The following is a 16900-nucleotide window of genomic DNA, read 5'->3' on the forward strand; positions in this document are numbered from 1 at the left end:
ATTCAGGAGCTAAACAATCCTGGCTGTGGGGGAGATACATCTTTTCATTTACTTATTTTTTCTATAAATCGTTAGTCTCAGAGCGGAATGTTTTGTCAGACTGTGGAATGGTCTAAATTTGCACTGACTGGAACCGCAAGGATGCAGAGCCTCTACCTGGCCGCACTACTGCAATCATATCATACCCTCTAATTGGTAATTAACACACAAGTTAAGAGCTTTCATATATGCTTCACCCACAAGATGTAAAAGATTCCTGTTTCTATAGCAATTCTTACTAACTCCTACCAGTGCCCTGATGGGCACTTTTTATTTCATTTTCCTTGCAATTCTACTCTCAGTCCTCCTCTCAAACTCCTCTCTCATGAAGCCAATGGAAGCTGGGGGGTGGGAAAAATTCATGCCTGGGCCTGGGTGGCTGGCATCATTTGTGCTTTCTCCAGCCTTCGTGCCCAGCCCACCGTATGCTCCCAAGGGTGGTGAAAAAGGAAATGAATAACCATTTGGTTTGCTGTAACTAAGCGATATTTGAAAGAGTTGCTGTTTTTAGGACAACCTCAAACAGTCCTGGTTAATAAAGAGATACCCTAACCCAAGATCAATAAAAACAGACTGAAACATGAGATGTAAAGTTGGAGGACAAGGAACAGAGCTGTCCTGCTCTCCCAAACCTCTGCTGCCCTTCTGGTGACCTGTGGGACTAACGTGAACTGCCACGGGCAGGAGGGGAGAGTGGCTCATGGATGCTGAGAACTCTGTGCCTCCCAAGCACAAGCAAACAGTGGTACTGTGCCCCCACCCCAATCTGAAGGGAGGAACAGAACTCCAATTACAAAACATTTTGCCAAGCATTCCCATCATTCAATGCTCTCAACACCTAGCGAGGTAGGCTATATCCTTATTGTTTTGAAATAAGGAAATTGAGGTTCAGAAAGTCAGTAGGTTCCTCAAGGTCACGCAGTTTGGAGGAGGCCAAGCCAGGACTCAGGGTCAGGCCTGCTCACACCCATTCTGGCCGGGATCCCAGCCCCCTAACGACAGCATCACTACGGAGCAGAGCACGCAGCACTCTCAACTCACTGGATCCACACAGAAGTGACATCAGGGGAGGTAAGTTAAAGAAATGGCATTATTTGGTATCATTTATGTGCATAAGAGGAGCAGAAACTTCAATCTGGGATTTTTTAATGCTGTAAAACAACTGTCCTGACTTGGCCTTTCAAACTATACCCTATCCAACTGTCCCTTCTGCCCTTTATAAAATCACTTTCTTATTGAGCCCCTATAACTGATGGCTTGGTCCTCAGCTGTGCTGAGTAAGAAAGAAGGTTGAAAAGCACTTTTGTAGGGTGGGCAGAGAAAAGAGACTGAAATATATGTGACTGTGAGAGGAAGTTTCAGGAGGACCATCTATTTGCAGCTGAGTATATTATGCTTGAAGGAACAGACGTTTGCTACTAAGAAACTGGAAGTAAAACTTAATGAATTGAGTAGACTACATCCAAATTTTAGTGACAAATCAGGCATCAGATTTCTCTAGATAAATCAGTAGACAAATCACTGTCTATGGGATCATACCATTCATTCCAAAGTTACAAAGACACACAGATGAGTGCTACAATCACTGGCTTACCCTGTTATACAATTTTCGTATGTATGGGAGAATCTTAAAGCACGGAACAAATTCAACATACACTCCTGCAAGGCTCACATGAATGGAATTCTGCTGACACCTCCACTGGCAGAGGAGCAGCTTCTGGGAGTCACCGCCTAGTTCCCCAGCTGTTCTCGTTCCGCCTCAGCCAGGAGGAGATGGGAACAGCTGATGGCCTCACCCCCAAAGCTCCACTTGGCCCCATCATTAGCACATCTCACCCCTGCAGCTGTCCAGGCAAAGCCTAGCAAGCCAACAGGAAAGCAGCTGACGCGCCTCTCTGACTGAGTTTCTGGAGTATTGGAAACCGGGAGCCAGGATGCCAGGTGGGTTCAGGGCATGCTCTGTACATCTTTAAGATCCACTCACTCGACATGCCAGGAGGTGAGGATCTGTATCTTTTTTTTTTTCTCAGAAGCATATCCCCAGCTCCTGGCACAAATCTGGAATTATAGTAGGTAAATCAATGTATTGACTAAGAGAACCAAAGAATCAAGGTTGGGGACTCCTAGTTCTGAAAGCATGGTGGGCTGAGCTGATGCACATAGTAAACCTTCCCACTACAAACACATAAAAATGCTAAATAAAATGTGACATTTTTATAGTACACACGCAACTAAACTGGAAAGGAAATTACCAGGACCCATAAATAAAAAGGGAATTCATAGCCAGAGCGTTCACACACCACCGATGCCATGGAAATCCAGGAGCCCCAGCAGATGGGGGTTTTCAGTCAAGGAACTGTAATTTGAATGATGGAGGTAAAATCTCAAACATAGGAGGTGGGGAACTGGAGATGAGACCCTTGCATAATGCTGGGACCCTGCAGGGCAGTCTTCCCAAGTTCAAGGGGCAAGAAAACTCTACTGAATGCCCTAGGGGAACTGAAAAGTATCTGTGTCTCCCAGAAAGTCTGTAAGGATTAGTTAGGGAGTGTCCCCCCAAAAATCAAAACTTCAAGCCTTTGCCATATGGGTGTGGAGACCAAAATTACAACAACCATGTAGTGTAAAAATTTCCCAACTGAAAAATTAATATAAAAATGGGCTCAGATGAGTGAAATCCTTCAAACACCTATCACAAGTAAACAGACTGCTCCACTCAGCCTTTCATAATCCAAGGTGTGTAGACCTCCCACAGAGCAGATGGTGATAGAGGTAATAAAACAGAAAATGAGCTCACAATTCAAAATTGCAAGGCATTAGAAGAGGTAGCCTGTGACAATACAAATTCAGCATTCCAAGACATAGAGGTAATAGAATAATTGGAAAGACATAACAACATATAGATATATCCAAAAGTTTTAAAGACAAAGAAGCACACATAGAAACCATAATGGAAAGTAAGGAAAGGACATTGTTTGTAAAAGATCTAGCAGGTTTGAAAAAGGACCAAATAAAGCTTCTATCAATGAAAACGGCATTATGAAATGCAAAATCCATGGATGGCTTATACACCCATTTAGACACAGCTCAAGAGAGAATTATGAGAAGGAAGTTTGACTTGGAGACATCACCCAGAATATAAGGCAGAACGGTAAAGACACACTAAAAGCAGGATGACAGAATAAAGTCCACTTACATATAATCAAAGTTACAAAGAAGGTAATAGAGAAAATGCAAATGAAAGTAAGTGAAGAGATAATGGCAAAGAATTTTCTATAACTGATCGGATTCATAAAAATATAGCAAGGCCACAGATAGAAAAATTAAACATAAATCCATATCGAAAAACACAATAAAGCTACAGAACCACAAAAAAACAAAGAACAATCTTACAAGCAACCAGAGAACTACAGGTTTTGTACAAAGGAGCAATCATTCTACTAAAGGTGTCTCAAGAGTAACAGTAGAGGCCAGTATACAGTTATATGCTAAAATACAGTAACTGTCAATCTAGAATCCTATACTTAGCTAACCTAACATCCATAGGAAAGAGAAAACAAACATTTTTCAGGCAAACAAATACAGAGTACCTGCTACTCATAGATCTTCAATGGAATACTCCTTTGATAAGCAGCAGACCAAATCCAGGAGGCAGAAATGGTTTGCAAGAAGCCATGATGGAAAAAAGGAACTGGTTACACGGAATAAATTGAAACAAGCTGGACTATTACAAAGCCTACCCCCCCTACTACTTTCCTGATGAGAGATGTGTTTCCAAATGGTAGAACTAACATGCTGCACCACAATAATGATAAACGGGGAGAGTGACAAAAGGCATTAAAACGTTCTCAGCCCACAGCACTGTTTGGGGGGAGGTCAGAAATACCCACTGCCTTTATACTTTGTTACCTGAAGTGCAAATGCGATACTACTCGAAATGTGGAAACAGATCAATCACCTCTAAAATAACAGAACTGAAGAGAAGCAAATGTAAATAATCCTTCAGCAATATAATGAGAGGCAGAAAAGGCAGAAAGGTATCTGAAAATACCAGTGGTAGACAGAGAAAAAGTGGAGGAAGAGTTCAAAATAATCAAGTCACAATAAATATGAGTGGATGAGATGAGTTGGTTAAAAAATAGCAATTATAAAGTCTTAAAAATCCAGACATATTTTATGATACATAAGGTGTGAATATAATAACATGGAAAAATTGAAAGTAAAGATATAGGAAAAAATATACCAGAAAAATACTAACCAAAAGAAGACTGATAGAGTACAATTTATCTTATACAAATCTGAACACACTAACTAAGTCAACACACTAACCTCAAAACATATAATGCAAAACCTGACATAATTATAAGGAGAAATGGAAAATCCATGATTACATTACTTAAAACTTCTCTTAGAAATACTGCACAAAAAATACTCGTTGTAAGAGCTGACATCAGTTATCAAGCTTTAATCTGACTGACATATCTAGAACCCTATACCCAACACTCAGCACATTTTCAAACACACACATAATTTTTACAAAAACTAACCATGTCTTATAGCTCATAAAGAAAATTTTCAAATACATGAATCAAGAGGACACAGATCACTTTCTTTGACACCAGTGCCATAAAATCAGGTGTCAATAAAAAAGATAACCAGCCTACTCCAGCATTGGGAAAGTAAAACACACACTCACACACCCATATACATACCAACCAAAATGTGTCTAAATAACTTAGTAACCAAAGATATCATAATGCAAGTTATAGACTGTGTCAGACTGGATGAAGACACAAAACTAAAAACAAGATAGGTGCAACAGTGAGAGCGGTAATAGGGGGAAACCACTTTTCGTGGATGTAAAGGAAGAGAAGGGTGATTGAAAATGAAAGTGCTAAGCTTTCAACAGAAAAAGAGAGCCACAGAACAGTGGCATACACTCCAAAGTAGATGAAAGAGACAGAATCTAAAGAATAGAGAAAACGTAAAGCCCCCTATCTCCCTTCATCAGGCTAGTCACATAGCTTTTGAATGAAACTAAACAAAGACATGAGAGACAGGAAAATCAGAGACTGATGTGCGTTATGAACATTGCCCTACAGGAGCTAAAATCTTAGTAAATGAATCCAACACTCTTTTGCAGTTCAGGAAAGAGAGAAGGATTTCTTACACCAAAGAAAAAGGAAAAATGGACCAATGAGAAGAATAATTCAAAGAAGAAACACAAAGAATATAAACACATAAAAAAGAGTCTTAGAGTCTCTAGTAATCAGGAAAATGCCAATCTAAACAATGAAATATCTCATGTCCAGCTTGGCAACATTAATTGTCAAAAATGCCAAGTATTTATGAAAACGTGGGTAACCAGAACTTGTTAGAGAACAAGTATGCAAGTATGCATATAAATTGGTACAACCAGTTTAGAAAGCAATAGAATAGAAAGTTGGCATACTGTGTAACTGAACAATTCATTTGTAATAGATCCCTAGAGCTCAAACCTGTATGTAAGGCCAGAGGCCCAAGTATCCTTACATCACTGCAATATCACAAAGGTGGGGAAAACAGGTATTCATCAGTAGAGGAAGGCACCATTTATGGTTTAGTCATTCAATTAAAAGGAATAAAGCAAGTGCATGTGTCAACATAAGAGTTTTAAAATATATTGATTTTTTAAAAAGCAAATTGCAGAAGGCTGTTGTATAGAGCAGAGGACCATTTAAATAATATTTAAATACAAAAGTAATATCAAATATTGATTAAGGGGATGTCTATACCTGCAAACCCACGACCTTTGGAATAGTGGTTGCTTCTGCAGTGGAAGCAAGCATGGGATACATAGGAAAAATAGGAGATTGTTATAAATAGATCTTTAACATTTTCCACCTTTAAATTTTATAAATTCTGAAGTGTCTATAGTAAAAGTAAAATCTGATGGGCAATAATATGGCTGTTAACTGGTTCTCCATCCTTTTTTTCAACTCCTAAAATATTTCACGTCTTATAAGAGAATGGATGATGGGGGCCAAATTCTTCTTTAATCATGATCTTTTTCAAGATCATACCTCAAATTATACTGAAACTGGCTAAAATGAATTATTTTAGTTTAGAAATTGTCTTTAGTATGCCTACTTCAGGAATACACCTACTCCATAAACGGGAACACAGCTGCACTTTAAGACATAACACAGACTCTACAATCCCCAAACCATAACCAAAAAATCCACGATTTAAAACACAGAAACACAAAAGCGAAACCAGGTTCTCAGATGATATCCGGATTCACGTGAGCATAGATCTCATGAGAAATGCTTAACCCCTATCCTGGCTTTAATTACAAATATAGCAAAGCACAAAATACAAGAAATCTTAGGGTCAAATTGTAGACCTGTGCTTACCACGTCCTGCTGAGGGGAAGACATGTCAGGACATATCAACAGTTACAAGAATGGATCATCTAAACTGATTGGAGCGGACAAAGCTTCCAGGAGGTAGACAGACAGAGGGGCCAGAGTTAGTCTGATGAGACCACCCAATTTTTTAAGCAGTTGCCTAGAAGCTGAGCTCTTACTATAGCCTTGGGATGACATAAAAGCTTAAAGGATAAAAAATATCAATATGATGCTGAATTACTTGGCTTCTCCATCCCATCTATCAGTTGGAGGCAAGGTATATTGGGTACTAAATAGGACACAAGGAAGTAGAATGAAAAATGAGCTGGAATAAGCATGAGGACTGAAAGAGCAGCTGGCCAGAAGCCATGAGATCCAGGGTGCACATTCAGTTAGCAATGACTGGGACCACTGGTAATGTAGGTCAGTGATTGAGATGATTGGTAATGCAAGTCAATAAAGCTTATTTGACTGCATTCCCAGTCTGTATAAAACCAAACCAAATTATAATCTCATTGCTGTAGATGTCACAATTATTCTAAACAAAGAGTACATAGATTATAAAATGTTTATCATGGCTAGGTTAAGACCTGGTCCTTGTCATGAGATAGCTTAGAGATAGCACTGCACTGGCCACTTAGCAAATAAGTACTGTTGAGGCCATGGTGTCCTCCTCTGTAGAAGGAGGACGATAATAGGGCCAAATGCAAGGTTTTTCTACAAGGAGTGTGTGAGCAGTGCCTGCAAAGATCTTAGAACAACTCTTGGCACCAAAACACTCAATAAATCCCTTGTTACATAACTATGTGCTAGTATAAAAACTTCAGGTTTCTTAAAATGCTAAACAAACACACATAAAGAAGCAGCTACTATGAATTCACAGGAACTATTTCCTGAAATATTCTGTCTAGATTATATCAATTTCACTTTCTCAATCCCAGAAAGCTGATAATTAAAGAATTGTACTACAGAGCTACATAATAACACCTCCCAGTGGGCAAACAGCCAAAGGGCTATAGGGCTAGCCATTTGGTACAGAAGAAACATCTGAAAATGTTTCTCACACCTGTCTTTGTAAATTACAGATACTGCAGGAACAACTTAGCTTTAAAAGGCCTCTAGAACATTGATACAAAAACAAATTATTTTTTTGCAATTTTAATTAGTTCATTATGGCATCATCTACACCAGGAAGAAATACGCTTACCTTCTTTACATGAAGTAGTTGCATTCCTAAAAACACTTTACAGTTCCCACAGCTGCAATATCTATCTAGTTAGATATATGTTGACTTTGAGTATTTACAGATTTTTAAAAGAAAGTTTTTAAACACTTTAAGAAGGATCTAATTTTTGTAATTTTTGTTTCCACAGGAAGGAATAGAAGGAGCCAAATGACAAATGAGAGAAAGAAAACATGCCTGTATGTAGGGCATGGTAATAAAAAATCACGGGGTGACTTCTAAATGTATATGGCAGACCCATAAGTATTTATGTGCTCTGCCTCCTGAAACCCAACACTAAGAAAGAATAACAACAACAATAATAATAAAGAATGAGAGAGAAGACAACAGAGTGAGCAACAAGGCCGTGGAAGATGGAAGAGGAGAGATGAATGGTTACCTACATAGCAGAGAAGAGCCATCTGGAACCCTGTTGCCTGGAAAGGAGAGAAACCATCAAGAAGGTAAGATGGGTGAGCAGAAGCCCAGAAGGGCTTGCGAATGGGAGGTATTGGTCTCCTCTGACAGCCAGTACAGGCTGGGCTGAAAGAATATCCAAAGAGAAATTATAGCCCTACGTCCCTTCCAAAGCCAGCAGAGCTAGGTGACTGTCCACCCTCTCCGAGAGACTAGATGTACTGGAGACACTAAAGCTGAGAAGTTCTGTCTTCAATGATGCTAGGCACAGCTGAGAGTGAGACAGGGATAGACAGGTACCAAACTGAAAACAAAAGGATTGATTAAAAAGCAAAAGGAAAGTAGAGCACACTTAAGGGAGAGTTACCCACTTTAACCCCATTTCTCTTGCTCAGCTTACAGACCCTCTAGCCAGGCTTCCCTCTTCTCAGCAGGAGGCTACAGGATGCTTCTTTGGGGAAACCAACCAGCCTAAGAAAAAAAGACATGGACAGTAACATATGAAGTCTTCTGCAAAGAAACATGTGCTTTTTTGAAGCACACAGAACTTTCAATCACCTTTTCACTGTCTCCTCATTAATTATAAACATAAAGCCTAAATTCAGACATTTGAAGAAAGTGAGAGACCATAACAAATAGGGGTGGGGAAGAATCTCAGAATTAGCAATGAGAATGAGGCAAGCAAAAGAATGCTTAATAAAGAAAAATTAATACACTCCAAGAGTTCACATAAATCTTGCACCTATTATAAAAAAACAGAAAACATACCCACAAAATAGGGGAATATTCACAGATCAAGAAACATTAAATATCTGTAGCAGAAGTAAATAACTCAAATAGCAGTGTTGGACAATGAAATTAAATTCTCCCAGAAAGCAGAACAAAAGCAGAGAGATGAAAAATAGAATTAAAAAAATTAGAGGATGTTTTCAAGAGGTTGAGATATACAGCTAATAGCAGGTATATTCAGAAAAAGTGTGATAAAAAGAGGGAGAAAGAATTGAAGAAATGATACAAGAAAGTATCCTAGAAACTTTACAGCATGAATCTTCAAACTGAAAGGGCTGAGTTCCTAGAATGAGTACAGATAAGACCTAGCTAAAGCAAATCACCATGAATGCATAAATACTAGAGATAAAAGATGATAAAAGTCCCAGACAGAAAAACAGGCTACATTTAAAGGATTGAAAGAATGTCATCAAGTTCTCAAGCAATGACAGACATAGAGACAATGAAAAAATGACTTATAAAATACTGAGGAAATAAGACTTCCCCCTTGGAATTTCATACCTAAACAAACTAGCAATGAAGACTAGTATATACATATTTATATGCAAAGTATGGCAGACACTCCAACCTTCTTTTCTTACTCACAGAACTTTGTTTTGTTTGAAACACCAAAGTGTACAGCTAGAAATATTTACTTTTCTATCCTTCCTTGCAGTTAGCAGTGGCCCTATCATGGTCTGGCCAAAAGAAAATCTGCTACAAAGATTTCTGGAAATGTTTCTGTTTTCCTGACTAAACTGATTTGGCTAGCTCTGCTTTTTGCCTCTTCTGCCCTATTACTCCCTGGAATGCAAATATAATGCCAACAGGTATAGCAGCCATCATGGGACCATGAGGCAGTAAAACACAAAGGCAAAGGTCAGCAAGTAAGTCTGGCAGATAAAAACAAAAGAGCCTGGGTCCCTGACAGTATCTGCGACCTGCTATACCAGCTAATACATGGCTTACTTCACAACCACTTGTTATACAAAGGTAAAGAAAAAAAAAAACTTTTAAAAGATTTCTGTACAGGCATACCTCATTTTATTGCACTTCACTTTATTGTGCTTCACAGATAATTCATTTTTTACAAATTGAAGGCTTGCAGCAACCCTGCAGTTGAATAAGTCTATCAGCATCATTTCCCCAACAGCATTTGCTCACTTCATGTCTCTGTGTCACATTTTGGCAATTCTCAAGATGTTTCAAACTTTTTCATTATTATAATATTTGTTATGGTTATTTGTGATTAGTGATCTTTGACATTACTATTGCAATTATTTGGGAGCACCACATATCACGCCCATAGAAGACTGAACTTAATTTGTAAATGTGTGTGGGTCAGCCATTCCTATCTCTGCATGTCCCCAGGCCTCCCTATTTCCTGAGACATAACAATATTGAAATCAGGCCAGTTAGTAACCCTACAATGACCTTGAAGTGTTCAAGTACAAGAAGAGTCACATGTCTCTCACTTAATCAAAAGCTCGAAATGATCAAGCTTAGGGAGGAGGGCTAAGTGGCACTTATGTTGAAAGTGGAGACAGGCTGAAAGCTAAGCCTGTAGGACCAAACAGTGAGCCAAGGTATGACTGCACAGGAAAAATCCTTGAAGGAAACTAAAAGCGGTATTCCAGTGAATACACAAATGATAAGAGAGAGAGAAACAGCCTTACTGCTGATATGGAGAAAGTTTGAGTGGTCTGTTAGAAGATCGAACCAGCAAAACATTCCTCTAAGCCAAAGCCTAATCCAGAGCAAGGCCCTGACTCTCTTCACTTCTGTGAAGGCTGAGAGAGGTGAGGAAGCTGCAGAAGAAAAGTCTGAAGCGAGCATAGGTTGGTTCATGAGGTTTCAGGGGAGAAGCTGTCTCCGTAACATAAATGTGCAAAGTAAGCAGCTAGTGCTGGTGCAGAAGCTACAACAAGTTATCCAGAAGATCGACGGAAGTCATGAAGGTTGCCACATTAAACAACAGATCTGCAATGCAAATGAAATAGCCTTATGTAGGAAAAAGATGCCCTCTAGGACTTTCATAGCTAGAGAAGAGAAGTCAATGCCCAGCTTCAAAGCTTCAAAAGACAGATTGACTCTCTTGTTAGGGGCTAACGCAGCTGGTGACTTCAAATTAAAGCCAATGCTTATTGACCATTCTGAAAATCCTAGGGCCCTTAAGAATCAACCTAAACTACTTTGCCTGTTCTCTGTAAATGCAACAACAAAGCCTAGATGACAGTTTATCTGTTTACAACAGAGTTTAATGAATGTTTTATGCCCATTGTTGAGAAATACTGCTCAGCAAAAAAAGATTCCTTTCAAATTATTACTGCTCGTTGACAAGGTACCTGGTCATCCAAGAGCTCTGATGGAGATTTACAACATGACTAATGTCATTTTCATGCTGGCCAACACAAAATCCATTCTTCAGCCAGTGAATCAAGGAGTGATTTTTTACTTTCATATCTTATTTTTTAAGAAATATATTCCACAGGGCTACAGCTGCCATAGATTGTGATTCATCTGATGGACCTGGACAAAGTAAGTTGAAAACCTTCTGGAAAAGGATTCACATTCTAGATGCCATTAAGAACATCCATGATTCATGGGAAGAGGTCAAAATATCAACATTCACAGAAGTTTGGAAAAAGGGGATTCAAAGCCCCATGGATGAGTTTGAGGGATTCAAGACTTCAGTGGAGGAAGTAACTATGGATGTGGTGGAAACAGGGAGAGAAGGAGAATTAGAAGTGGAGCCTGAGGGTGGGGCTGAGTTGCTGCACCTCATGATAAAACTTTAACAGATGAGGTTCTTGATATGGAATCTACTTCTAATGAAGGTGCTGTGAAGACTGTTGAAATAATGACAAAGGATTTAGGTAGAATATTACATAAACTTGATTGATAAAGCAGCAGCAGGATTTGAGAGCACTGGCTCCAATTTTTAAAGTTCTGTGGGTAAAATGCATCATGTGCTACTGAGAAATGGTTCATGAAAGGAAGAATCAGTTGACGCAAAAGACTTCACTGTTGTCTTATTTTAAGAAATCGCCACAGCCACCCCAACCCTCAGTAACCACCACCCTGATCAGTCAGCAGCCATCAACCTCAAGGCAAGACCCTCTATCAGTAAATCCATTTCGACTTGCTGGCAGCTTAGATAATGGTTAGCACTTTTTAGCAATAAAGAATTTTTAAATTAAGGTATATACATTGTTTTTTAGACATTTCATTGCACACTTAACAGACTACAGTATAGTGCAAACATAACTTTTACATGTACTGGGAAGCCAAAAAATTCATTTGACTGGTTTTATTCACTTTATTATGGTGGTCTAGAACTGAATGCACAATATATCTGAGGTATGCCTGTAGTCAGGTTTTCTGTTATTTGAAGCTGAAAGCATTCCTACCAGGTTGTCAAAACAATTTTACCTCCCACAGACCTTGCCTTAGGAAGTTACTAGAAGATGTGCTCCACAAAAACAAGGAATAAACTAAGAAAGAAAAAGTTATGGTACTCAGAAAACAGGTGATCCAATACAGGAAGGATGCAAGAAGAATTCCCAGCATCTTGGTAATAAGAACAGTCCTGAGACAACAGCTGTACCACATGCCTAAAAAGTAACCAGTTTATATTGGAATAGGGGGATATAAGGCTCCAGAAGAGGTAACACCAAGAAAAAATAAATAATGGATAGATTATCTGATGTTTGATCATGTTGAAAGGAATTTAATAGTGCTCCCAGAAACTTTGGATGTAGAGATTGGTATGAAGAGATTGGAAACAAAGCAAACAGTTAAAAGAAAAAAAGCAATTATGAATGCTAGGAAAAAAAACAGAAAGTTGCAAGAGGGATGAAATGGAACCATAAAACACTGTGTGGCTCAACTGTGAACAATATTTGCAAGGTATTCAAAGCGCAAACATTAAATATTGTTTTTCAAAACTTATGGCAATACTATATTGGAAAGTTGGAAAGAAGAAAAGCCAGTGTGGCTGGGTGAGCAAGGGGGGAGAACGGTAAGAAAGGAGATCATAGAGGAGAACAGGGATCCGGTTATTCAGAGGTTTGGATTTTCTTTCCTTAGCCATGGAAAGCCACTGGAGATTTTTAAACAGGAAACCAGCATGATCCAACTCATGATTGAAAATGATGACTTTGGCTGTGGTCTTGCGAAGAATACTCTGTACAGGGACAGGAGGGAAAGCCAGCAGACTAGTTAGGAGGCTACTACACTAGGGATAAGAGGCTTCTGCAGAAGGGATAAAAGGAATAAAAACGGGTGGCCTGGGTTGGGGAAGACAGGCTTTGAAATGGAGGAAAGTAGGTGGATGTGAATATGTTCTGGAGGTCAGTGGCTTATGGAGGGAAAGGGATGACTCAGGGATGACTTACCATGTGTCAGCATGAGGCATCTGGGGAAGCAGAGGGTGTTATTACTGAGTTGGGAAGGCTGGGGGAGAGGAATGGATTCAGCAGTAGAGGGCTTAGGGTTTAGGATTCTATTTTGGACCTGTGGGGGCTGAGATGCTGAAGGGTACCACATAGGCAATTGATTTGGGGCTCTGGTAACACACAGAGAGACAAAACCCAGAATAAACTGCCTTCAACCAGCAGTAATTCCTCCTTTTCTCTTGCCAACACAAAGTAATGTTTCATTATATACTTGGATTTTTAAACAACCTCAATGCTATGATTTGGGTCACTGATTAAGACTTGATACGGAGATCCGGAATACACAAGCAATGAATTCTGAGCTATCACAACATGTAACCCATTCAGAGTGATTAGGCTTAGCTGGTTTTCTGTTTTGAGTTATATTCATTCTAAGGAGAAATTCTCTCCGCCAAAGCTATGGTCACAAAATAACAGAAGTCATCCCCTCCATGAAATAATTTCCCATTATTAGCTTGATTTAGTAAACATTTTCCTCGAAAACTATAACATCATCCATGTTCAGTGGACTTCTGATTATGTGTATAGAGCATTTGCCAAGCTAAAGACCACCTCAGGCACGCTTGGAGATTGCTTCAGTTTTTAAAAGCTCTTTCTCAATAAAACACTCGAAAGGACCAATTTGCACAAAAGCCTTTCAAAGCACTTTTGACTACTGTTATTCTCATTTGCAGGTCCTAGAATCCTTAACTAAACAGCAGTATTCTTTCTTGGCTTTCTCCTTTCCTCTTCACTGTGCTCTCCTTTTATTTAATCATTAATTCCCAAATTGGTCTTCTGCTGTGTGGATGTTAACAAGAGCTGGGTTTTAGCCACATTACAGTAGATGCAGGGGGGTAGGGGGGAGTGGCAATTGCAAAACAAAACGTATCATAAAATGGTAACAGTTCTTTATTGGGGCCAGTTGTTGAAAACTCAATCTGTTACATGGAACCATAGAAATGCAGATTCGGAGGCCAAGGCAAGTCACTCATTGATGGACCCACAGCGCCTCCAGCGGCAAAAAGAGAGCGACGGCGACCGCGGGAAGCTTCCGAATTTTTAAAAGGCACCTGCTGGGTGAGTCCTCATTACGCAAAAAGAAAGGATCCACAGGTGCGTCAGGTTAAGGACATGCAACTCGGGAAAATCTAAATCTGTAAAACAGCTATAATACCCACACTTTAACTTCGAAATGAGCTGTCGCTTAACACAAGATTGACTTAAGCTATTATTTATAGCCAGGAAACTGACGGGAGGGGAGGGAGGCGGAAAAATTCGGCTAAAATTTGGCCGCCGCTGACAGCTAGGAAGCGAGGGTTAGAAAGCTGTAGTAGGTAAGAGAGTTAAAAAAAAATAAAATAAAATAAAAGGAGACCGTTATGGCACGCAGCAGTCACACCTGCAGAGAAGGGACCCGCCTGCGTGGTTCTGTGCATCACCTGCGTGACTCTGCGCGCCCCCTCACCCCCACCCCGCTGAGGGTATCCTGGAGGGGGCATAAGTTTGAAGGAGACCTACTCCAGAACCTGGGGTGGGGGGATTCACTAAGGGACAGGGTCAGTAAGATGATCCGAGGCGCATCATCCCAGGCGGGCGACACGTGTAACTGTCAAGACAGCCGCCCTGCCCAGCGACATCCGAGAGGGGAGGGGACGCTGGGGCAGCCGCGAGGCTGTGCCGTCCGGGCTCCGCGCTGGCGGCTGCAGGCTGCGGGGCCCCCAGCCAAGCGCTCCCTCCTTCCCCAGGACCTGGCACCTGAGGAGGACGGCCTCTCGCGCCTGAGCCCGTCCCCTGGGCTCCGCAGACTCGCCCGGGGGCGCCGCCGGTCCGGGCAGCCCCGCCACTCGGCACCCCCCTCCCTCCAGTACCGCACGAGGTGCAGGGGGACGGCGACTTACCGCGGGCGGCGGGGGGCGCCAGCAGAGCCGCGGCCAGGGCGAGCAGGAGGGCGCGGGCCGGGGGCGCGGGCGGCGGGCGCGCGGCCATGGGAGCGGGCCTGCGGCGCGGCAGCTCCCGGGGCCGGGCGGCGGGCGCTGCACCAGCTCAGGCGGGCGCCCGGCAGGGACTCGGCTGCGAACGCCTCGCGCAGCGCCCGCGCCGCCGAGCAGCGAGTCTAGGCTTTCATTTTTTTAAAAAAGTTTTCCCCCGTGTGTGCGTGTGCGCGCGCGCGCTGTGCTGGCACGAGCCGGCCTTGACCGTTGCAATAAACGAGCAAACTGTCCGACTTGGCCCGGCGACGAGAAGATCGTCAGGCAGAGAAGGCAGGCCTGTGAAATGGATCCACGGCCAACAGTCACCGTGCTCATTACCACGGAACAAATTATCTTCTCCCCGCACCCCGCCCGGCGGCGGCGTCCCGCGGGTCCTAGAGACCGCTCGGGGTGCCCGCCAGGGTCCCGCCCCGGGTCGGCGCTCGCCCACCGGGCGGCTAGCGGCTGGGCGCCTCCAGGGCCATGCGCCCCGGCGGCACAGACGTGGCTCGGTGGCGGCGCAGGCGTCCGGAGCGCACCTCCCGCCCCAGGATGATGTGGCCGCGGGGCCCGGGGCGCCCGGCTGCCAAGAGCACACGCGCTGCACGGTCCAGCTTTCCAGTCTGAGGCTGGAAATGATGACTCGGCGGCTCGCTCCCGGCTCGCCGGGAACCCGCGGAACGTGGGTAGCATGTCTGGAAGGCTGTCAGGAGCCCAGGCCCGTCCCCTAAACCCCCAAACGGACATCTCGGGCCTGAGAAATAAACGTGGACTCGCAGGCACGCGACCTCTGGGCATTGCGTTTTTGCTGTATTGCTTTAGGTTTTATGATGGTGGGTTGACTCATTTCTTTTCCACGGCAAAGACTCAGTAAAGTGTGTCCGGCGGTGTTGCCCAAACTTTCCCGATCTGTGTTTGCCTCTTAAAAATACAGATTCCCGGGCACCCTCCCACGCCTTTGGAATGAGAGTTTCCAGGTCGCGGAGCCGGGAAGAGCCAGGTGTTTGGGAGACACCAGTGAAGTGAATGGGAATCCTGCTCCCTCCTCCGCTTGGCAGCCTGGCAGAGCCATAGTCTCAGGTTTTGTAACAGGACTTGGCGCTCTTGGAGCCCAGCGCTGGATCCATCAGGGGTGGTTTCCACCACCCGCCTTGGGGGCGATGGTGATTCCCATCTTGGGGACCTGCAGAACCGGAGGATTAAAGCAGTAATACCACCCCTGCCCGGACTGATTAACTCAGAATCTCCTAAAATGGGCGGAGCCTGCAGTTTTCAAAGCCCAGGTGATTCCACTGTGCGAATCTTAGCTATCTGTCCTGTGGCGTCCCCCAGGTCTGACAGAGACCCATTCCAAGAGGCAGAAAGCCACCCTTTGGGGAAACTCCCCTCTTTAAAACGTCTTCCTACTGGAAAGATACTTATTCTGTCTCCCTCCCACCCCCAGGTCTTTGCAGTGTTCCTTCCCAAGAACCAGGTCAACCCTCTCAACCAAGTGCAGGCCTTTGTTCAAAAAAAGAAAAGCACCCCCTCTTGGTGCCAGGACATCTCAACACTCCACCTGGAAACAAGGCCCAGTCTGAGCCCCCCGTTTAAACCCAGCCCTACTGCCTATGCCTCTGCTGCCTTCTTTGTCCATTCATTCCTGCCATCAGCAGA

General features: G+C 42.7%; 1 protein-coding gene across 2 annotated transcripts in view; it reads right to left on the bottom strand.

The window, feature by feature from the left end:
• Nucleotides 1–16616, bottom strand: part of ADAM12 (ADAM metallopeptidase domain 12) — a 333734-nt gene extending 317118 nt beyond the window's left edge. For both annotated transcript variants that reach the window (XR_008999055.1, XM_036898669.2), the window contains exon 1: nucleotides 15173–16616. Coding sequence is in view for 1 of the 2 variants with exons in the window: in XM_036898669.2 (XP_036754564.2) it covers nucleotides 15173–15260 (88 nt within the window). In the remaining variant the exon portion in view is untranslated. The remainder of the gene's footprint in view (nucleotides 1–15172) is intronic.
• Between the last annotated feature and the right edge of the window lie 284 nt (nucleotides 16617–16900).

This window comes from Manis pentadactyla, chromosome 8 (assembly GCF_030020395.1).
Source record: "Manis pentadactyla isolate mManPen7 chromosome 8, mManPen7.hap1, whole genome shotgun sequence".
In the NCBI taxonomy this organism is placed as follows: Eukaryota; Metazoa; Chordata; class Mammalia; order Pholidota; family Manidae; genus Manis; species Manis pentadactyla.